At 46.9% G+C, this 23,411-nt stretch overlaps 1 protein-coding gene across 1 annotated transcript; it reads left to right on the forward strand.

The window, feature by feature from the left end:
- Window positions 1–46: 46 nt before the first annotated feature.
- On the forward strand, window positions 47–23,338 carry ALG5 (ALG5 dolichyl-phosphate beta-glucosyltransferase). Its single transcript, XM_060236776.1, has 10 exons — window positions 47–229; window positions 5,431–5,602; window positions 5,731–5,777; window positions 5,910–5,978; window positions 9,111–9,203; window positions 13,561–13,674; window positions 16,980–17,039; window positions 18,727–18,878; window positions 20,023–20,108; window positions 22,319–23,338. Exons 1-10 carry the CDS (start codon window positions 170–172, stop codon window positions 22,429–22,431), a joined length of 966 nt encoding a protein of 321 aa, XP_060092759.1. The 5' UTR covers window positions 47–169; the 3' UTR covers window positions 22,432–23,338.
- Window positions 23,339–23,411: the final 73 nt, after the last annotated feature.

The following is a 23,411-nucleotide window of genomic DNA, read 5'->3' on the forward strand; positions in this document are numbered from 1 at the left end:
TTCTTTATGGTGGGGGAGGGAAGCCAATCAAAGCACGCCGCCTTTCCTTTAGTCCCGCCTCCGCCGCCAAAGGAGGAAGGACGCTCTATGACCGTCGCGGCCTTCCACGAGGCGCCGGAAGTCAGCGCTGTGAGTCGCTCCGGCGCTTCCGCCTCGGTGTCTCTGAGCGATGGAGGCGGCGTGGCTGGTGCAGGGGACGGTGGCCGTGGCCCTCGCCGGGCTGCTCCTGGTGAGGCAGGCACGGGCAGGGGGAGCTGAGGGTTGCGGGCCTGGGAGACCCCCGGTGGGAGCTCGCGAAGTGACGCTAGGCCGGGCACGCGTCTTGGCCTACCCTGCAGGGCTGTTGTGGTGAGGATACGGTGGCGAAGCGGAGAAGGAAGGGGTCGATTGCTCTGGATCCCCGCTGAGGACAAGAATGAAGCACCAAGTATCTAAAAAAATGAACTCGAGCTAAGGTTGCCAAGTCCAATTTAAGAAATATCTGGGGACTTTGGGGGTGGAGCCAGGAGACTTTGGGGGTGGAGCCAGGATCAAGGGTGTGGCAAGCATCATTGAACTCCAAAGGGACCATAGCTCTGGTCTTTGGTCAGCCAAAGGGAGTTCTGGCCATCACATTGAAAGGGACGGCACCTTTTCTTCCATAGGAAATCATGAAGGATAGGGGCACTTTCTTTGGGGGCTCATAGAATTGGACCCCCCTGGTCCAATCATTTTGAAACTTGGGGGATATTTTGGGGGGAGGCACTAGATGCTGTACTGAAAATTTGGTGCCTCTACCTCAACAAACAGCCCCCCCCCCCCGATACCTGCGGATCAATTCTCCATGATTTTCTAAGGGAAAAAAATCTCCATAGGGAATAATAGAGTTCCCAGCAGACATTTCCCTCTCCGTTGCTTTCTGACGACCCTGAAGTGGGGGGAGGGCCTCCAAACCAGGGGACCCCCTGCCCCCACCTGGGGATTGGCAACCCTAACTCGAGCACGTCAGAGGAAATCCTGAGCGAAAGGAGCAGTGGTTCTGTGGCTGCCCCACTGTGCAGGCTCGTCTCTAATGCCTGAGCTGGGCTTGGCTGCAAGGCTCAGTCAGCTGCCAAGGGTGCAGGCCGCTTCCTCTTGGCAGCTGCTGCTCAGCAGCCTTTGTCATACCGCAAAGATGGATTCTGGTGGGCAGCTGTGTTGGCCTGAAGCAAAAGAACAGAGTTCGAGACGAGTCCAGTGCTAATTTTAAGACCAACAAAGTTTTATTCAAGCTTTTGTATGCATGTAGATGTATCAGCACAGGTATCTAAAGAAGTGTGTATGCATACAAAAAACTTATACCCAGAATAAACCTTTGTTGGTCTTCAAGAAATTAGCCTTTCTTCTGCTCCATTGTTCCAGTTAGGGTCTCCTCTTACTGCATGTACAGTGCCAGAGTTCTTCATGCTGAAAAAGAGCTAGGCATTGTTCAGATTGCTGATATTCTTGGGGATATCAGAGAGAGCCAGTTTGGTGTAGTGGTGAAGTGTGCGGACTCTTATCTGGGAGAACCGGGTTTGATTCCCCACTCCTCCACTTGCACCTGCTGGAATGGCCTTGGGTCAGCCAAAGCTCTGGCAGAGGTTGTCCTTGAAAGGGCAGACTCTTATCTGGGAGAACCGGATTTGATTCCCCACTCCTCCACTTGCAGCTGCTGGAATGGCCTTGGGTCAGCCATAGCTCTCTTATCTGGGAGAACCGGGTTTGATTCCCCACTCCTCCACTTGCACCTGCTGGAATGGCCTTGGGTCAGCCATAGCTCTGGCAGAGGTTGTCCTGGAAAGGGCAGCTGCTATGAGAGCCCTCTCAGCCCCACCCACCTCACAGGGTGTCTGTTGTGGGAGAGGAAGGGAAAGGAGATTGTGAGCCGCTCTGAGACTCTTGAGTGGAGGGCAGGATATAAATCCAATATCATCATCATCTTCCTCCTTTGTTATTTATTATGGCAACATTTGACCCTTTAGGTAGAAGTGCCCGCCAAAATTAGTAACGGTTGTGAACCCATATTATATACCTCTGTGTGTGGTTTGATTCTTCAGTTCTTTCAGTTACCTGTCTTGTAAGCATCTCTAGGTCTTAATAAATGAATCTATTTGAAATGAACAAAGGATATCGTTATTGGGACTATCAGAGCTTGACAAGTACTCTTTGTTTCCTGGGAAGTGGAATTGAACAGGTGTTTAAGCACTTCCAGTGTAATTATTTGGAATTTATTTGTATGTAAAACTGTGGTGCTAGGGTTGCAAGCCTCCGGTTGGGGCTTGGAGGTCTCCCAGTATTACACTTTGTTTCCCAGACTAAAGTAATGAGTTTCCCTGGAGAAAATGGCTGCTTTGGAGGGTGGCCTCTAGGGCACTTATTAGGTTTTTCTCCACTCTAGTGGGCCTTCACTTGAATGACTCAAGGTAGCCCAGTCTCTTAAAATCTCAGAAATTAAACAGGACTGGTCCTTGTTAGTACTCAAATGGGAGACCGCCAAGGAATATCAGCGTTGTGTGGCAGGCAGCGGCCAACCACATCTCCGTGACCTACAGGGTCACAAGTCAGCTGTGATTTGATGGCATGTTCCACCACCTTCCCAAACCCCACTGTCCCCAGGCTCTGGCCCCAGCTGTTTCTCAACCCAGAAAAAGTAGAGAAAGAAGTACTTTTCTCCCTTTCTCACAATACAAGAACTCATGGGTGTTCAATGAAATTGCTGAGCAGACAGGTTAAAACGGATAAAAGGAAGTCCTTCTTCACCCAAAGGGTGATTAACATGTGGAATTCACTGCCACAGGAGGTGGTGGTGGCCACAAGCATAGCCACCGTCAAGAGGGGTTTAGATAAAAATATGGAGCAGAGGTCCATCAGTGGCTATTAGCCACAGTGTGTGTGTATATATAAAAAATTTTTGCCACTGTGTGACACAGAGTGTTGGACTGGAGGGGCCACTGGCCTGATCCAACAGGGCTTCTATTATGTTCTTATGTGACACAGAGTGTTGGACTGGAGGGGCCATTGGCCTGATCCAACAGGGCTTCTCTTATGTTCTTTTGTGACACAGAGTGTTGGACTGGAGGGGCCACTGGCCTGACCCAACATGGCTTCTCTTATGTTCTTAACCCAGAGCTGGCAACTGTAGGTGGTCCCTGAACAGCACAGCAGGAAGGGAAGGGGCCTTTGCAGCTCTTTGAACTTAATTGTCTTCTAAAAAGTTGGTTGGGTAAAACAGTTTTTATTAGTAACATATGGTAATAAATCTATATCTTACATCTTTAAAAATTTCTTTTATCTACCCCATATATTACTTTCCACCCACCCCTCCCCCCGTTACTTGACACCCCCGCCAGTGTTATTTACTTTAAAAAAAAACCCAAATATTAAAGGTACCCTTAACTATTAAAACAAAAATTTATATTCTTCTTCTTTTTAAAACTTAATTATTATCAAAAATTGTCCAATGTCCTTTTATTTTCCACTCTTTTTCTATATATCTTCTAAACTTTTTCCACTCCATCTTAAAAACTTCTAAATCATAGTCTCTTAATAGTCTTGTTAATTTGTCCATTTCACTCCATGTCAAAACTTTTATAATCCAATCCCATTTCTCTGGTATTTTTTCTTGCTTCCACAACTGCGCATACAATGTCCTAGCAGCTGAAAGCAAGTACCAGATTAAAGTGCTATCTTCTTTTGGAAATTTTTCCATTTGTAATCCCAATGAGAAAGTCTCTGCGACTTTCATGACTTCATATCCCAATATCCTAGAAATTTCTTCTAAAAAGTTTGTTGATAGATCACCTAAGAAAAGTTGGTGGGTGTATGCATAGCTAATTGTTCACATCATCATGTTTTGTTGTTGTTATTATCCATAGACCTGTAAAGCACCATAAGGTGTTGATTGTATCTTACTAACAAGCCCCAAAAGTTCTTCCTTAGTATTAATTGAGGTGCCACAACGTATCACCCACCACTCTGTGCACAAGCCAGCCTTGCGTGGTTTGTCGTCGTTAACCTTTTTATTAAAAGCTTGTGGATGTCAAGGGGTCTTGCTACATTTGCTGGGACCTTGGGTTTCTCTGTTCTCTGTAACTTTGATGGGAATGTTGGGGGAGAATGTGCGGGATTGCTTTTGCTTTCTCTTTTGTCTGTAACACATGAAGTGTCCACTCTGGCCTGGTAGGGAGGCTCGTGTCTGGGATTCAAGGACATTTGTCCAAGCAGAGACTGTCTTGGTGCTGAATTATGTCCCAGTTGGGGAGCAAAAGGGGATATAATTAGATGCAAATGCATCTCTCTCCAGGGGCTTATCTAGTGACATGATGAGGCTGCTCTTCATATGCTTCGTCACACGCATTTATGCCAACCTTGGAGTTACTGCAGCCAATGAACTCCTTGTGTCAGGGTAACTTCCGTAATCTTGCTTGTAGCATCCTAAAGCTTCCCATCTTTTATTTTTCATTGCTGTCTTTTCATATTCTAATGTTTCTTTTTCAACCCACATTTAAAATGTTTATATCCCACGCTACCTGTTTGCAACGATGAAAGAATAAAGCCATGTTATTATGATCTAACATGGAAGCAGCAATGGCATAGAACTGTTGTATTCCAGCTACAGAAAGGTCCTGTCCTCTTTCTCTGTAGCAGTACTTGTAGTCATTCACTTACTGGTTGAATAAAGAAGCATTTCTTTCTGCCTGTCCTGAACTTTATTGGGAAACAATAAATTCACTGGGTACTACTCCTGAGTTCACATTTATGGGAGAGGGAGAAAAAGGCTTAACCCAGGGATGTCAAACATCCAGCCTGTAGACCGAATCAGGCCCCCGGAGGGTGAGGGGCTGGATGAGTAACTGTTACCTTCGCTTTGTGTAGACTTTGCTCTGAATTTTGCTGGGCAGGTAATGGCCCGGGAGAGGGTATATAGAGCTGGCTTAGAGGGTCGAAGCCAGATCTACCACTGTAATGTCTCTATCAATAAAACCTTTTCACAGCAAGAGACCTGATTGTTGAAGACCTCTCGGAAGCTGACAGGGGACCACAGATTGTAGAGACCAAGTCTCATAGATGATTTCTTTTTGTGCCCTCTCTTGGTGGTGTTAGTGTGAATCACTGCTGTGGTCTGCAGCTGCTATAAGAGCTTTAAAATATTTAGGATATTTCAGTGCTGCCTCATCAAAGTCCATCTTGTCAAAGGTTTACAATTTAGACGTCATAAAAGAAAAATATGTAGTAATAGCTCTGTGTGTGTGTGTGTGTGTGTGTGTGATGGGGTTCTAAAAAGCCATCTCCTCTGCACACAGCTTTAGCCACCTTGCCAGTCTTTCATTCAGCTGTTCCTGGTTTTAAAATGAGTGTATTTTCTCCCCATAGAATGCTGTCTTTGTATTACGTGACCTGACTCTCAGCTGCAAATCTTCCCTCTTACAGTTGGCTGTCGTTGCCCACGTGACAGCCGCCAAGATGCCAAACCTCAGCCGGCACGATGACGAAAAGTTCTTTGCGACTCCTGAAGGCAAGAAGGAACCTGTGCCCAGTATCCATGACCCCCCGACACGTGACCTCTCTGTAGTTGTGCCTTCGTACAACGAGGAAGAACGGTGTAAGGAGATCCTTGTTTGCTTTGCCTTTTATACATCGTGCAGGGTGTCGCCATTTTGAGCTGCATCGTTCTTTCATTAATGCAGTTTTACTGAAGCAAAGTTTATGGGGTTTTTTTTTCACTTGTAGTACCTTCCATGATGGATGAAGCTTTACGCTATCTAGAGAAGAGACAGGTATGAAAGATTCACATTTGGTCGCAGCATCCAGCGGCGCAGACAAAAGACTCCTCACAGCTTTGCCGATATTCTGCTTCCCAGGAAGCTCAGTGGCAAGCCAGGTATCCCAGTGATTTTTCTCTTTTGTAGATGCAAGACCCGGCATTCACGTATGAAGTCATTGTGATCGATGATGGCAGCAGAGATCGAACCACAAAGGTGGGAGACTCGCTTGTGTCCTGCAGATCTATAAGATAAGAACGACAAAAATCTGGGTGATAAGTAAACGGAGGCTGAGATTGTCTATTTTCTGAGGCTGGATTGATCAAACTGTGAGGGTTTGACTCAGGAAAGTTCACATTTGGGGCAAATCTAAAATATATTGAGATGACCATCATGGCCACTGTTATGCAGGACCAGGTATGTTCCCTGAGTATTATAACACTGAGAACCAGTGCAGTGTGATGGTTGGAGTGGTAGGCTAGGACTCCGGGCAGCCTTGGCTTGATCTCCTCTTCTACTTTGAAAACTTGTGGGGTGACCTGAGGCCCATCCGGAATCTCAGCCTGGCCCTACCTCATAGGGTAAGAGAAAATGGAAGAGGGGAGAAGGGTGTTCTGAAATCTGAATTGTGTCTCAGTCGGGGAGCAAAAGGGGATATAAATAGATGCAAATGCATCACTCTTCAGGGGCTTATCTAGTGACATGACGAGGCTGCTCTTCGTATGTTTAGTCATGCACATTTATGCCAACCTTGAAGAAGAAGAAGAAGATATAGGATTTATATCCCGCCCTCCACTCCGAAGAGTCTCAGAGCAGCTCACAATCTCCTTTCCCTTCCTCCCCCACAACAGACACCCTGTGAGGTGGGTGGGGCTGAGAGGGCTCTCACAGCAGCTGCCCTTTCAAGGACAGAGTCTCAGAGCAGCCGACAATCTCCTTTCCCTTCCTCCCCCACAACAGACACCCTGTGAGATGGGTGGGGCTGAGAGGGCTCTCACAGCAGCTGCCCTTTCAAGGACAGAGTCTCAGAGCGGCCGACAATCTCCTTTCCCTTCCTCCCCCACAACAGACACCCTGTGAGTTAGATGAAGATATTGGATTTATATCCCGCCCTCCACTCCAAAGAGTCTCAGAGCAGCTCACAATCTCCTTTCCCTTCCTCCCCCACAACAGACACCCTGTGAGGTGGGTGGGGCTGAGAGGGCTCTCACAGCAGCTGCCCTTTCAAGGAGAGAGTCTCAGAGCGGCCTACAATCTCCTTTCCCTTCCTCCCCCACAACAAGCACCCTGTGCGGTAGATAAAGATATTGGATTTATATCCCGCCCTCCACTCTGAAGAGTCTCAGAGCAGCTCACAATCTCCTTTTCCTTCCTCCCCCACAACAGACACTCTGTGAGGTGGGTGGGGCTGAGAGGGCTCTCACAGCAGCTGCCCTTCCAAGGACAGAGTCTCAGAGCGGCTCACAATCTCCTTTCCCTTCCTCCCCCACAACAGACACCCTGTGAGGTGGGTGGGGCTGAGAGGGCTCTCACAGCATCTGCCCTTTCAAGGACAGAGTCTCAGAGCGGCTCACAATCTCCTTTCATTCTTCCCCCACAACAGACACCCTGTGAGGTGGGCGGGGCTGAGAGGGCTCTCACAGCAGCTGCCCTTTCAAGGACAACCTCTGCCAAAGCTATGGCTGACCCAAGGCCATGCCAGCAGGTGCAAGTGGAGGAGTGGGGAATCAAACCCGGTTCTCCCAGATAAGAGTCCGCACACTTAACCACTACACCAAACTGGCTCTCAGAGTTACTGCAGCCAATGAACTCCTTGTGTCAGAGTAACTTCCTTAATCTTGCTTGTAGCATCCTAAAGCTTCCCATCTTTTATTTTTCATTGCTGTCTTTTCATATTTTAATGTTTATTTTTCAACCCAACATTTAAAATGTTTATATCCCACGCTACCTGTTTACAACAATGAAAGAATAAAGCCATGTTATTATGATCTAACAAGGAAGCAGCAGTGGCATATAACAGTTGTATTCCAGCTACAGAAAGGTCCTGTCCTCCTGCCACAAAACGGCTGGCAGCTGACAGCCCAAGAGGGTGACACTTAGCCAGCCATCCTAGATCCCTGGCCAAAGTTAATCGGTCACTAGGGTCTCACGTACAAGCAGCCGTACTTGTAGTCATTTACTTACTGGTTGAATAAAGAAGCATTTCTTTTTGCCTGTCCTGAACTTTATTGGGAAACAATAAATTCACTGAGTACTCCTGAGGTCATATTTATTGGAGAGGGAGAAAAAGCTGAACCCAGGGCTGTCAAACATGCGGCCTGGAGGCCGGATCAGGCCCCCGGAGGGTTCCTGTGAGACTCCCAAGCAACTGGCTGTCATTTGCTTCCTTCAGGGAGAGCCAGTTTGGTGTAGTGGTTAAGTGTGCGGACTCTTATCTGGGAGAACCAGGTTTGATTCCCCACTCCTCCCCTGGCAGCTGCTGGAATGGCCTTGGGTCAGCCATAGCTCTCATATCTGGGAGAACCGGGTTCGATTCCCCACTCCTCCACTTGCACCTGCTGGAATGGCCTTGGGTCAGCCATAGCTCTGGCAGAGGTTGTCCTTGAAAGGGCAGCTGCTGTGAGAGCCCTCTCCAGCCCCACCCACCTCACAGGGTGTCTGTTGTCGGGAAGGAAGGTAAAGGAGATTGTGAGCCGCTCTGAGACGGCTTCTCCCTCTCTCTTGCTTCCTGCATCACAGCTTGCTTTGCTACTGAGCCAAGCCTCTCTTCCTTCTGTTGGCTGAGGCTCCTCCCCCTCTTGGTCCCCTAGGGAAGAAGGGAAAGAACCAGAGCTTCCTTTGCCCAGTGCCCTGGATCCCATGGAAGAAATACAAAGAAAACAACTTTAAGACCATCGAGTGCTGTTTTAAGCATTTGGACTGGATGGGCCATTGGCCTGATCCAACAGGGCTTCTCTTATGTTCTTATGTGACTCAGAGTGTTGGACTGGAGGGGCCATTGGCTGATCCAACATGGCTTCTCTTATGTTCTTAGTTGTGTCAGACATTCTTCTTTGACACTGGACCATAAAAGTGGTAACCCTTTTAATACAGTACATGAGCATTAAAATGTCAACTAGCGAGAGGGTACGAGAGATTTTTTTGTTCCAGTCAGGTTACTAGAATATTCCCTGTGGGGGGCAAAATCAAGCTGAAGAAGAGCAGAAACCTTCCGGTGCCTTCCTGACTAACTCTGAAGCAGTTGCAATCCAGTCCTCCTTGCTGCTTTTACATCACGCCAAGAGAAGGGGGCATTCTGCCTTCTCTTTGTGCTGACTGCCTTGTTTTGCCTTGTCTGTGCCCTCACAGGTTGCCCTGAAGTATAGCCAAAAGTATGGTTGTGACAAAGTACGAGTCCTCACACTGGTGAAGAATCGTGGGAAGGGCGGAGCAGTCAGAATGGTAAGTTTGCCTTTCTGTAACCTGCATTAGGCTTATGGCTTTCTGTAAACCCCCATGATTCTGACAAGTCGCCATTCTTATTTGAATTTCCGTATGTGAGAAGTTTCTTCAAAGATCAGTCTCTTACGGAGTTGCATGTTTTAAGTTTTCCAATTAACGTGTGCAGTAATTTCAACATCTGTATTTTATGAACACTTTTAATGTGGCATATTTATATTTTTTAAACTGTTGCTGACGGTCTCTAATGTCTAGAAGAAGCCCACTGCAAAGTAAAATAGAAAGATCCAAGAGGGTGTGAAGTAGCAGAACCAAGACTGCATCCAGTGGCACCTTTAAGACCAACAAAGTTTAATTCTGGCTATAAGCTTTTGTGTGCACGCACACTTCTTCAGATGCATGCGCATGGAAGTTTATACCGAAAATGAAACTTCGTGGGTCTTAAAAGTGCCACTGGACTCAGCCTTTGCTCTGAAGTGGGAAGAGTCTTGCACCCTTAGCTAAATGTTTTCCACGGTACTGAAACAATTTTCCTCCGGATTCATCGGTTTGGGAGGGATGCTCCCCAAAGGAATGAATGTCCTTTTCACAAATGGCAGGCAGGGTGGCCGTGGATCTTTGCCCTTCCAGGGCTGGTAAGAAATATCAACAAAGGAATCAAGAAGAGTAAGGGAAATCCGCGTGTGAAAGCAGGGCTCTGATCTGCAGTCGTTCTGCTCTACATCCGTCTGTATTACATTCATTCTCTATTGACTTGAGAAATAAAAAAGTCTCCTTTACGAACTGGAAAGAGGGCCTTATAACCAAGGATGAATACAAACAAATCGCCAGTGCTTGTAGAGAAAAAGTTCGGAAAGCTAAAGCTCAGTATGAATCATCTGGCCAAAGATGCTAAAAACAACAAAAGGGTTCTTTTCTTATGATCGGAGTAAGAAAAAGAGCAAGGACATGGTAAGCCCATTGCGAGGGCAGGAAAGTGAAATTGTAACGGGTAATGAAGAGAGGGCGGAACTGCTCAATTCCTACTTTTCCTCAGTCTTCTCTTCTGAGGGAAACGGTGCTCAACATGGCAAAAACAGAACATAGAAGGAGGGTATGAAGTTCCAACCTAGGATCAGCATAGGGGTAGTACATAAACACCTGGTTTCTTTAAATGAAACTAAGTCCTCAGGGCCAGATGAATTGCATCCAGGGGTTCTAAAAGAGCTTGCAGATGTAATTTCTGAGCCTATTTTTGAGAATTCTTGGAGAGGTGCTGGAAGATTGGAGGCGGGCAAATGTTGTTCCCATTTTCCAGAAGGGGAAAAAGGAGGATCCGGGTAACTACCGACCTGTTAGCTTGACGTCTATACCTGGAAAAGTTTTAGAACAAATCATCAGTCAATCCTGGAACATTTAGAAAAGATGGCTGTGGGTTTCTCAAGAACAAGTCATGTCAGACTAACCTGATCTCTTTTTTTGAGAAAGTGACTATCTTGCTGGATCAGGGGAATGCTGTAGACATTGTTTATCTTGATTTCAGTAAGGCTTTTGGTAAGGTTCCACTTACTATCCTTGTTGACAAGTAGGTAAAATGTGGTTTGGATCCTGCTACCGTTTTGTGGCTCTGCAACTGGTTGACAGATCGCACCCAAGGAGTGCTTGCGAATGGTTCCTCATCCTCTTGGAGAGGAGTGACAAGTGGAGTGCCTCAAAGATCTGTCCTGGGACCTGTTTTGTTCAACGTTTTTATCAGCGATTTGGATGAAGGAATAGAGGGGAACACTTATTAAATTTGCCGATGATACAAAATTGGGGGGTGGGGTCACTAACACAGTAGAACAGTGGTTCCCAAACTTTCTGGCACCAGGGACCGGTTTCATGGAAGACAATTTTTCCACAGACCGGTGGGGGGGGGCTTCTGAGGTTTCTGGCCCCCCCAGGCTGCCCCCCCGTGAGGGTCTTTAAATGAGGTGTAGGTGAAGGTTGGTGCTGCACTGCCCCTTCCGCCTGCCTGGGACCTGGGCGGATGAAAGAGATGGTGCTTTGGAGTGAAGCCGGGCTGCCTCTTTCGTCTGCCCGGGTCCCTTGAAGGCGGAAGGGGCAGCAGGGCTGCCCTGCCTTGCTCCAAGGCCACATTGCCTCTTTTGTCTACCAGGATGCCAGGCAGGTGAAAGGAGCAGTGCTGCACCTATGTGTCAGCGAAGGGGCATTGAAGTTTCATCAATGAGCAGGCTTAGCTTTGTTAAAAACAAAGTTTCCTTTTATTGATTACAGCAATGCATTTCACTGCGCAGGTTCATTGATACTAATAACGGGAGGGGCGCAAGCATGAGCATATATGGATACACATCAAAGGATAGGGGTTTTAAATCATTTCCCATAATAAAACTGGGGCTCCTCTGTTGAGAAGAGCCAGGGCGCCTATCTGTTATCTCCCACCGACATAGCAGCCTCTCCTCCCCTGCAATGGCCTTGCTCGTCTCCACTCATTCCTGCTGGGCGCCTGGGAACCGGCTAGATGTTTTACACTTCAAAAGCCTGTTGGCACTTCGGTTTCCCCCCTCCTGGCCACTTCTCACATTCCACTACAATACTATGGTTAGTGTGGCAAAAGGCATGGGGTTAGTTAGCAGTAAATGAACAGATCAGGCCATAAAGTAGACTTCAATGTATACAAGCTGACACTATGTCTCACTCTGCGGCCTGGTTGCTAACAGGCCACGGACTGGTGCCGGTCCGGGGGTCGGGGATCCCTGCAGTAGAAGACAGAAACAGGGTACAGGATGACCTTGACAGGCTGGAAAACTGGGTTAAAACCAATAAAATGAATTTTAACGGGGATAAATGTAAAGTTCTGCATTTAGGTAGGAAAAATCCAACGCATGGCTATAGGATGGGGGAGACTTGTCTTAGCAGTAGTATGCGCGAAAAGGATCTGTCATGTGAAGGGCTGTCATCTAGAGGAGGGTGTGGGATTGTTTTCTGTGGCTCCAGAAAGTAGGACCAGAACCAGTGGGTTGAAATGAAATCAAAATTGTTTCCGGCTCAACATTAGGAAGAACTTCCTGACCATTACAGCGGTTTCTCAGTGGAACAGGCTTCCTCGGGAGATGGTGGGCTCTCCTTCCTTGGGGGTTTTTAAACAGAGGCTAGATGGCCATCTGATAGCAATGAAGATCCTGTGAATTTAGGGAGAGGTATTTGTGAGTTTACTTCATTGTGCAGTGGGTTGGACTAGATGACCCTGGAGGTCCCTTCCAACTCTATGATTCTATGATCTAGGGGTCTTAATGGACCGCACGCTGAACATGAGTCAACGTTGTGATGTGGTGACTAAAAAGACAAATGCAATTTCGGGCTGTATCAACAGTAGTATAGTGTCCAGCTCTGGTAAGACCTCACCTGGAGTATTGTGTTCAGTTTTGGGCACCACATTTTAAGAAGGATATAGACAAGTTGGAACAGGTCCAGAGGAGGGCGATGAAGATGGCGAGGGGGGTGGAGTCCAAGTCCTATGAGGAAAGGTTGAAGGAGCTGGGAATGGTTAGCCTGGAGAGGAGGCGGCTGAGAGGTGATATGATCACCATCTTCAAGTACTTGAAGTTCTGTCATATAGAGGATAGTGTGGAATTGTTTTCTGTGGCTCCAAAAGGTAGCACCAGAACCAATGGATTGAAATTAAATCAAAAGAGTTTGCAGCTCAACATTAGGAAGAACTTCTTGACCATTAGAGCAGTTCCTCAGTGGAACAGGCTTCCTCGCGATGTGGTGGACTCTACTTCCTTGGAGGCTTTTAAACAGAGGCTAGATGGCCATGTGACAGCAATGTGGATCCTGTGAATTTAGGGGGAGGTGTTTGTTAGTTTCCTGCATTGTGCAGGGGGTTGGACTAGATGACTCTGGAGGTCCCTTCCAACTCTGATTCAGTGATTCTAGGAGTGACTCACAAAAGTTCAGAGCCTCCATGCTATTTAAATCAGAAGTTCTGCTGGGGGAAAGCCCCACCTAGCCCCTCCTACTTTCTAAAAACACTTGGCATGCACCAGAAAAGGCACCATATTGGGGACTCCTGAATTACACTGATGTTCAGCATTACTTTTGTTTGCTTGATATTACTGGCACCAAAGCCATCTTGGGTTGTACTGTATTTAGGGTCTTGGTATTCCTTCTTCAAGAAGCTTGTATCACTAAGACAAAGGATCTCTCGGTTGCTTTGGTGATTTCCTACACTGGGCACCCAGGCTGGTGCGAGATTGTAGCCTGTCGCCCCCAAGGAAGAGACGACAAAAGGAAGGCTTTCTTCCACACTGGAAAGTGTGCCCAGTATTCTGACTAGGTGAAGGGACTGTGGGCCTTAAATGTGTGTGTTGGCTTGCAGGGTGTCTTGAGTTCACGAGGGAGAAAAATACTCATGGCGGATGCCGACGGAGCCACAAAATTTGAAGATGTTGAGAAAGTTGAAAAGGGTCTTGAGAGCCTTCAGCCCTGGCCTGTGAGTTTGGGATCATGTTTGTATTTATTATTTAAAGCATTTATTAGCTGCCTTTTTAACCATGCAAAACTCAAGATAACTTACAATGGAAATAAAGCAACAGTTTTTTTTTAAAAAAAGAAATGTAAAAGATCACAATTTAAAATTGCAGCTAGGGCTGCCAATAAATTAAAAGCTGAAGCTGTCGATGAGCCCGGTGGCACAGAGTGGTAAAGCTGCAGCACTGCAGTCTGAGCTCTCTGCTCACGACCTGAGTTCGATCCTGGTGGAAGCTGGGTTCAGGTAGTCAGCTCAAGGTTGACTCAGCCTTCTATCCTTCTGAGGTCGATAAAATGAGTACCCAGCTTGCTGGGGGGGAAGTGTAGAGGACTGGGGAAGGCCATGGCAAAGCACCCCATAAAAACGTCTGCTGTGAAAACGTTGTGATGCGACGTCACCCCAGAGTCGGAAACGACTGGTGCTTGCACAGGGGACTACCTTTTACCTTTATTAAGTTGTCAAATAGAGTCCTAACTAAAACTGTTAGGGAACACTTTCCCTATGAAGAAAGGTTAAGACGCTTGGGTCGACTGCGGGGTGACATGATAGAGGTTTACAAGTTTATGCCTGGGATGGAGAAAGTAGAGAAAGAGGTCCTTTTCTCCCTTTCTCACAATACAAGAACTCGTGGGCATTCAATGAAATTGCTGAGCAGTTGGGTTAAAATGAATAAAAGGAAGTACTTCTTCACCCAAAGGGTGATTAACATGTGGAATTCACTGCCGCAGGAGGTGGTGGCGGCTAGAGGCATAGCCAGCTTTAAGAGGGGATTGGATAAAAATATGGCGCATAGGTCCATCAGTGGCTATTAGCCACAGTGTGTGTGTGTGTATATATATACGTATACACACACACATATATATATATATATATATTGGCCACTGAGTGACATTGTGTGCCCTCCCCAATCTCCGGGAGGATATATACGTATACACACACACATATATATATGTATATACGTATACACTTCTTAAAAGGAGGTACTTCTTCACCCCAAGGGTGATTAACATGTGGAATTCACTGCCACAGGAGGTGGCGGCGGCTACAAGCATAGCCACCTTCAAGAGGAGATCGGATAAAAATATGGAGCAGGGGTCCATCAGTGGCTATTAGCCCCTGTGTGTGTGTGTCACGTATTGGCCACTGTGTGACACAGAGTGTTGGACTGGATGGGCCATTGGCCTGATCCAACATGGCTTCTCTTACGTTCTGTTGTCAGCTGTCTCCTGAAGACCGCAAGTGAGAGTGCCAGGTGTGCCTTCCTGGGGAGGGTGTTCCATAATCTTGGGGCTCCCACCAAAAAAGCCCTGTCTTGTGTACTCACCGAATGAGCATCTTTGACTGATGGTACAGTAAGAAGGTTCTTCCAGGGACATTTGGGAGAAGTTTTTCCTCTTACCTTTCTGGTGGATTAATATGTTGGTGGTTAGCAAAGTCCTCCTCTTGTATGCATTTGAAATATGCCCACCCTGAGTCGAAAGAGAGGTAATTCCATGCTGCATATCCCATATCTGAACTCAGGGAGTCCATCGGGGGCTTGTATGGAGCTTGGGACGGCAGTGGCTGATTAGGCCAGGGTTCTGAGGTTCAATTATATTTTCAGCCTCTGTTATTTTGTAGGTGAAGTAAACCAATATTCCGCTGGTGGGAGGGCTAGGGAGGCTCAGGGTACTGACTAAGCTAGATATGTCAGACATACAATCCAAGAGACAAAACCAGCCTGTCCAGGGCTCTAACTGGTCTGTGAGCAACTGGGGGCAAACTAGTCCAAATATGTACCAGAAAGGCCTATATTAGGGTATTGTAGCCCCTGCTGAGGTCCCTTAGCGGTTCCCAGCCTGGCTTTAGGATGGCTCCTGAACTCGACTACTGAACTGGGAGACGTCTCTTGTGGTCGCACTTCAGATGGTATCCTTAGTGGGACTCTCTGGAAGTGTCAAACACATTTGTTACAAGGGCTGGATCTGACATAATGGTCACTTTGTTGCCCTGGTCCATGTGTGCCATAAAATGTAATGCCAGGCACCAGAGAGATATACTTTATAAAGGACAAGGGAAAGAAAGAGAGAGAGAGAAGAGAGAGAGAGAGCAAGAAAGAGAGAGAGAGAGGAGAAAGAGAAAGAAAGAAAGAGAGAGAGAGATAGAGAGAGAGAAGAGAAAGAGAGAGATAAAGAAAGAGAGAGAAGAGAAAGAGAGAGATAAAGAAAGAGAGAGAGAAGAGAAAGAGAGAGAGAGAAGAGAGAGAGAGCAAGAAAGAGAGAGAGATAAAGAGAGAGAAGAGAAAGAGAGAGATAAAGAAAGAGAGAGAGAAGAGAAAGAGAAAAAGAAAGAGAGAGAGAAGAGAGAAAGAGAGAGAAAAAGAAAGAGAGAGAGAATCTGCGCATCTGAGAATCAAATTTGGACTGGAGTCCCTTTGAGAGTTTCTTCTCCTGCGGGAGTTGTGGATGTTTACCTGAGAAAAAGAAGAATGAATGCGTTTATACTCTGAACTTTACCTATTGGACAAGGGTTTTATGTTCCACTCTCTGTCATTTGTTCCATTTTGTAATATTTTGCTATGTTTTTGATTCTTTGAAAAATAATAAATGTATTGTTCCGATAAATAAATAAACACATAAAAATAAAGGACAGGGGGCAAGCCCAATTGATGTGTTTACTCAAAATACAAACATGCTTAAAACATTAACACTCGTCTAGTATTTTCTTAAAGTATCTCCCTGATGCCAGTTTCACTTTCCATTGTGCCCTGGGACAGTAAGCAGGGCCATAGTCCACAACCTCTGTCTTCTGGAAATAAAAGTAATGATTAGTTGCTTGAATGGGCTGGTTCGGGCCCGAGGACCTTGTTTGACATCTCTGCTCTGTGCCCTCTTAGAAAACAACTCCTGACTCCTTCTGTAAGGAATGTTTTTGTGCAACTGTATGTATGTTCTTTGGGGTTCTTTAGGGCAATGTCCACAGCAGGTCCAGCATATACGCAGAATAGCTCTCAGGTTGGTTGTCTCTGAAACACAGCAGTGAACATGAGTGCAACTTAAATAAAAAGTGGAGCAGTTATCCTGTACATGTTTCTTTTGTTTTGGGAAATTTACATGTGGGAAGTCTTGGCTTACAGATCCAACCCTTAAAGAGATGTGCAAACTACAGGAACACTGAGACAGTGTGAAATAGCTGGATGGAATGAATGCAGAGAGTCCATCCATTCTCCGGTCTGTTTTCAGGTTCTCTTTTGCTCAATGGTTGTCATTCTGGGTATCTCCCTTTAGGACCAGATGGCCATCGCCTGCGGATCTCGAGCCCACTTAGAGAAAGACTCAATAGCACAGGTAAACTTCTCCCAACTGCTTTGCTGCCCATTTGCTATTGGACTGGTGGTTCTTTGAAACTTGAAGTAGCAGAGAAGGGGCTGCCAGTTTGGTGTAGTGGTTAAGTCAGCAGACTCTTATCTGGGAGAACCGGGTCCGATTCCCCACTCCTCCACTTGCAGCTGCTAGCATGGTCTTCGGTCAGCCATAGCTCTGGCAGAGGTTGTCCTTGAAAGGGCAGCTGCTGTGAGAGCCCTCTCCAGCCCCACCCACCTCACAGGGTGTCTGTTCTGGGGGAGGAAGGGAAAGGAGATTGTAGGCTGCTCTGAGACTCTGTCCTTGAAAGGGCAGCTTCTGTGAGAGCCCTCTCCAGCCCCGCCCACCTCACAGGGTGTCTGTTGTGGGGGAGGAAGGGAAAGGAGATTGTGAGCCGCTCTGAGACTCTGTCCTTGAAAGGGCAGCAGCTGTGAGAGCCCTCTCCAGCCCCCCAGCTCACAGGGTGTCTGTTGTGGGGGAGGAAGGTAAAGGAGATTGTAGGCCGCTCTGAGACTCTGTCCTTGAAAGGGCAGCTGCTGGGAGAGCCCTCTCAGCTCCACCCACCTCACAGGGTGTCTGTTGTGGGGAAGGAAGGGAAAGGAGATTGTGAGCCACTCTGAGACTCCGTCCTTGAAAGGGCAGCTGCTGGGAGAGCCCTCTCAGCCCCACCCACCTCACAGGGTGTCGGTTGTGGGGGAGGACGGGAAAGGAGATTGTGAGCCGCTCTGAGCCTCTGCCCTTGAAGGGGCAGCTGCTTTGAGAGCCCTCTCCAGCCCCACCCACCTCACAGGGTGTCTGTTGTGGGGGAGGAAAGGAAAGGAGATTGTGAGCCTTCTGAGCCTCTGTCCTTGAAAGGGCAGCTGCTGTGAGAGCCCTCTCAACCCCACCCACCTCACAGGGTGTCTGTTGTGAAGGGGGAGGAAGATAAAGGAGTGGAGGGCGGGATATAAATCCAATATCTTCTTCTCTGAATCCATCGCCTAGGCCTCCCTGTCATTTGCATGGTCCATGTTCAGTTGCAAATACCAGGGATCTGAGCTTATTGTCCATTCAGCTCACCAGTTGTAAGCAACTCCAGAGGTGCGATCGCGTCTTACGTGTCCAGCTGAAGCAAAGGTGGGTTGATAAAGCAGACTTGCTCGCCTTGTGCCAGGGGGTGTGTCCCTTCGGTGCAGCTGCAGCAGTGGCATTAGGACAAAAAGCGAGTCCTCCCAGGATCCCGGACTGAGGGCAGAGCAGACGGTGGCAGGCCAGATAGGGAGGGAGTCGGGGCTGCTCTGCCAAACTGGTGTTCTGCCAAGGTGACAGTCCCAGGCCTGCGTTTTATTGCTTTGCATGCCTGTCTCCAGTGTGGCCTTTTCCATTTTAACGCACCCTTCCTGTTTTACTGGCTAGAAAAATCATGATACCTCCCCCCCTTCTTTTTAAAATGGGGACAAAATTCTCCAAAATCAGAGTGCCCTACGTGCATTGTGTCACTGTCTGTAGAAATTACTGCCAGGTTTGCAGTTTAAAAATCCTTAATTGCAAAGATACAGATTCAGAGGCCATATCGTATCAAGTCAGGGCACTGCTCTGGTACTGTGCGACCATGTGGAGAAGTTGTTGAATACGTGGAGTCAGTTCCCACCACTTTTCAGCCAATGATGAATGTTTTGCCTCTCGTCTGCAGCGCTCCTACTTCCGAACGCTTCTCATGTACGGATTCCACTTTCTGGTGTGGCACCTCTGCGTTAAGGACATCAGGGACACCCAGTGTGGGTTTAAGCTGTTAACCCGAGAAGCTGCTTCCCGGATGTTTTCAGCCCTTCATATAGAGCGCTGGTAAGTGTTCTGAGTTTGTTTGACCTCCTGGAAACTGCATCTTGGGGGTGCCAAACTTATTTTGGGGTAACCAGTTGTTACCTGAGATAGAACATGGATTTAGCAGTTATTAAGGTCAATCAATCAATTTTTATTTGTATCCCGCCCTCCCCGCCGAAGCAAGCTCAGGGCGGCTAACAACATAATCAATACATGAGTTTTACAAGGTATTTAAACATAACTAATTAACACAGTAACTAAAATTCTACTAAAACTCTAGAATCAATAAAATCATTAAAATTAATATATTGGTGCTATCGTATAGGTTTCACTAGCAGTTTCCCTTAATCGGTGAAGGCCAATCGGAACAGGGTGGTCTTGCAGGCCCTGCGGAACTGTTCAAATTCCCGCAGGGCCCGCAGATCCTCCAGAAGCTGGTTCCATAGGCGTGGAGCCATAACAGAGAAAGCCCGATCACGGGTACTCTGAAGCTTTACCTCTCTCGGCCCAGGGAGAGAGGTAAAGGTGCCTGTATATAAAGTAAAACTGTTTACACCATCAAAACATATGGATTTAACCAAATCAGAATGAAGGTTCTGGGATTTGCTTCTTAATTTCAGTGTGTATTAAGTGGGACAAGTTTAGTTTGTTTGAGCTTGTTTCAGCTCTTTCAAAAGAAAATGTTGGTAGACTGAGCGGGAAAGTAGCTTCGTATAGCATAACCTTTGGAGATTATGCCCACTGCACCCAAGCTGGCACATCTAAACGTAGGCTGCATTTGAAGTAACCTCCCCTCTGGCTTACTGAAGGAGGAGCAGTCAGTTCTGAGTGAGAGGCGAGAAAGTCTGCATGTCTGTGAAAAATTAAGTTCTCAGTTGCTTCACGGTTGACTTTATCGTTTCAAACCTCGTTTACTAGAGCAAATTTGTCTCGCTCATATGTACAAACAGCTGGTTTTAAGACAAGAAGAGAAACATAGCGAAGTTATTTTCATGTCTCATTCCACAGAGAGACACTTTGCTTTTGCCAGAGAGATACCTTTGCTTGGGCCATTGCCAGTAATTCTCCGTGCTGAAGGGAAGCTCAAAAGATACCAGGCGTTCGTGGTGTTTCACATCAGTTCAGCACAATCCTCATGCCTCTTTGTCCTGCTGTTTTCTTTCAGGGCATTTGATGTAGAACTTCTTTATATAGCTCAACGTTGTAAAATACCAATAGCAGAAGTCGCTGTCAATTGGAAAGAAATTGAAGGTCAGTGGCTCTTCAGACTGCATTCTCTTCTATAGGATTCATCCCAGAAACTTGATTCACTCGCGTCCCTCTTGAATAAGCTGAATATTTTCTCCAGGCCTAACATCGTTTCAATATTATGTCCAAAAGATTAATCTAGGGAAGTCATCAAAGGATGAAAGTTCTTCCCTCCTGTTTAGGTTTCTTTTGCTTTCTCTTTTGCTCCTCCCTCATCACCTAGCAGCTGCGGAGTAAACGTCATTCCAAAGTCGTCCCAACAATATTATTGAGTATCAGTCTTGCCAGATTTATACCAGATTGTTTTTTTAAAGGTCCATCTGCACATCTAGAAACAGGTTCATCCTGCAGCCTCCAGACTTGGGGTGTGCAGATTAAAAAAAGATATCGTTTTAATTTAGTGTCAGGAAGGGCATTTTTTCACTATCACTTGACGTGCAGTCGCCCCGTGGCGCAGAGTGGTAAAGCTGCAGTACTGCAGTCCTAAGCTCTGCTCACGACCTGAGTTTGATCCCCAGTGGAAGCTGGGTTTTCAGGTAGCCGGCTCGAGGTTGACTCAGCCTTCCATCCTTCTGAGGCTGGTAAAATGAGTCCCCAGCTTGCTGGGGGGAAAGTGTAAAAGACTGGGCAAGGCAATGGCAAACCACCCCGTAAAAAGTCTGCCGTTAAATGTTGTGAAAGCAACGTCACCCCAGAGTCGAAAATGACTGGTGCTTGCACAGGGGACCTTTCCTTTCTTTTCCTGACATGAAAGTATTTATTGACACGACGTACCCTGAGCCCTACATGGGGAGGGTGGTCTAAAAATCAAATAATCAATAAATTAATGTTAAATATCAGGGATATGGTACTTGCAATATTTAATTTTTAAAAACCATGCCTTTTACCACTTCCCTATATGGAATCGAAAAGCCTGTCACGGGCTGGGTGCAGGTGTGAGCACAGTCTGAGGGTCAAGCCAAAAGTTCCAGTGAAAGCCAAGTCAGAGAGTGGAAAGCGAGGTCGTCTAGAGCTGGGAGTTGGGAAACCGAAGAGTCTATGCAGGAGTGCAAGAGCTACGGTGGGCGCGTTGTGCCAAAGGGACTTGTTGCTTCCATCAGAGCGCCCAGCCCCAAGCAGGGGCTAAATGGGCCACCAGTGGTGCTCCAGTTAACAGTGGGGAAGCTCCCGCTAATACTCAGGGCTTAGCAACCGCCTTCCCCTTAGGCGTGCATCCCTCCACCAGTGAGTGGTCCATGGACTCACTGAGCCATTTAGCGTATTCCCTGGATGTTTCAGGGATGTCTGTGATTTTTGCCAGCCCCCCCTTCCAGCTGTGGCTCCCTGAGTCCTTGGGTTCCCGACACCTGTACCGCCAGCCCTGAAAATTGAGCACAGGCGAAAACTTTCACGGTGCAGGGGACTCGGATGCTCTCCAGCCACTGAATCAGCTCTGTAGGACTGTTCCTGTTTGCATGTGCAAAATTTCAGCCACATTCTGGGAAAGGTGAAGGACCACTCTACCTCTTCCGCACAAGAAGGTATTTTTCTTGACTCTTCCCAGCTCCAGCTGGTATGCATTTGTCTGCTTTTACATGCATACCTTTCCCATAAATGGCACTGGCTTCGGTACTGAACAGGACTTCTCTGGTTGCCTGATGGCTCTCCCGCCCCACCCCAACTGATTTGCTAGCAATAAGCCCAGCTTGCCCCTTTGTATGGCTGAGAGCAGAAATGCTTGTGAGTGTGCCCCAAGGAGCACAGTCGAGCAGTGGCATCCACGGCAGCTGTGACAAGAGAGGAAATCAAGCAAGGGAGAATGCTGGGAGAAAACACATGGGAGAGGAGGCAAAGGCAGTAAATCTGAACCGCATAAGTCAGGCCTATGTCAGAGCACAGCATTCTCAATAGAAACGACAAGTGTGAAAGGAAACTGAGAGGGAAGACCTTTCCCGAGGCCCTGTACAGTCTGCAGTAGGCAGATGCAAGGCTGTAGCCAGAGGGGGCCACTGGGGGCAGTGTCCCTATAGAATGCAGCACCCCCCACCCCCCTATCTTCCCCAGTCTGAGAGTTTGGGGGAAGATTGGGTGGGGGTGCTGCAGATTCTGTAGGCGGCACTAACTGCTGTCCCCCCCTCTGGCTACGGCCCTGGGCAAATGGCATCATAACTTCGAATGGCATCATAACCTCACCAAGTGACCAACTGTTCCTTTTCTGTTTCTAATGATCCTAGGTTCTAAACTGGTTCCCTTCTGGAGCTGGCTGCAAATGGGCCGGGACCTCCTGTTCATACGTCTGCGATATTTGACGGGCGCTTGGCAGCTCAGAATGAGAAAGATGGACTAGGTTTACATGCACCTGTCACATAGATTTTATATATTTCAAAAGACCTGGAATTATTACAATAGTATGAAGCGAGAGAAAGGGTTGAGGTTACCCATCTACTGCTGCACTTTGTGAGTCTTATTTTTAAAATTTGCCAAGAAGCAGATGGTCTATAAGATGCCTTTTCACTTTTTTTTTTTTTAAAGTTTTGCAACTGGGGATCAGTTTCTTTTGATAGCAGCATTTGAACTTTTTTGTTTTCCTACTCCAAGGAAGTGTGTGGCAGCCGTCACTAATGTTAATAAAAATCCCATGAACTGTTACGGTCCACTAATTCTACCATCACAGCTGTCCAAAACATGCTCATAGTGTGCTGACCAAGAGATTGTATCTTTGGAATGTGCATAATTTGTTGAAGCAAATACTTTGTGGATGAGGTATGAGCACCAAAGAGGAGAATTATCTAGATTTCAGACTCTCTGTAAGACAGTTTACTGTTGACTACAGAAGTTTAAAAACTATTGTGTAACTTCTTCCATAATGCCATGAAGACCAAATGTTTTATGCATGGATGTGATCCGGGCTGTTTTTGAGGGTCCATTGATGTAAGTGGGAACAAGGTTGGATCCGTTGAGGTAAGATGTAAATGTGCTTAATTTTGACTGGGTCATATGTAGGCTCTATTTCATTTTCACCAAGGTACAACAGGAGGCATGCTTGAAAGTGGGAATAGGCTGGAAGTCAGGAAATAATCGTGTAAGCCTCTGCTGGCATGAGTTTTACCTCAGTTTTTCATTAACTGTAGCTGTGTTTGAGCGGTGAATATATTCGACTTTTTCAATTGGCTGCGACAATAATCCCAGCAAAGTTTCAAGGTGTTTTCAAATTTCAGAATGGCGGAACATTAAATTGAAAAGGATGCTGTCAACCTGAGTCACTGGTATTTTTTAAGCTGCTTTCATAACACGCTGTTCGTAATAGTAGTCTGTTTCATACACTCA

This window comes from Heteronotia binoei, chromosome 4 (assembly GCF_032191835.1).
Source record: "Heteronotia binoei isolate CCM8104 ecotype False Entrance Well chromosome 4, APGP_CSIRO_Hbin_v1, whole genome shotgun sequence".
Taxonomy (NCBI): domain Eukaryota; kingdom Metazoa; phylum Chordata; class Lepidosauria; order Squamata; family Gekkonidae; genus Heteronotia; species Heteronotia binoei.

What these genes read in the sequence shown, in the direction of transcription:
- ALG5 (XM_060236776.1), top strand. Translation starts at nt 170, where the DNA reads ATGGAGGCGGCGTGGCTGGTGCAGGGGACGGTGGCCGTGGCCCTCGCC. An exon ending in GTACAACGAGGAAGAACGGT is followed by an intron (nt 5,603 to 5,730) that starts GTAAGGAGATCC and finishes TTTCACTTGTAG; the next exon opens with TACCTTCCATGATGGATGAA. An exon ending in CAATTGGAAAGAAATTGAAG is followed by an intron (nt 20,109 to 22,318) that starts GTCAGTGGCTCT and finishes TAATGATCCTAG; the next exon opens with GTTCTAAACTGGTTCCCTTC.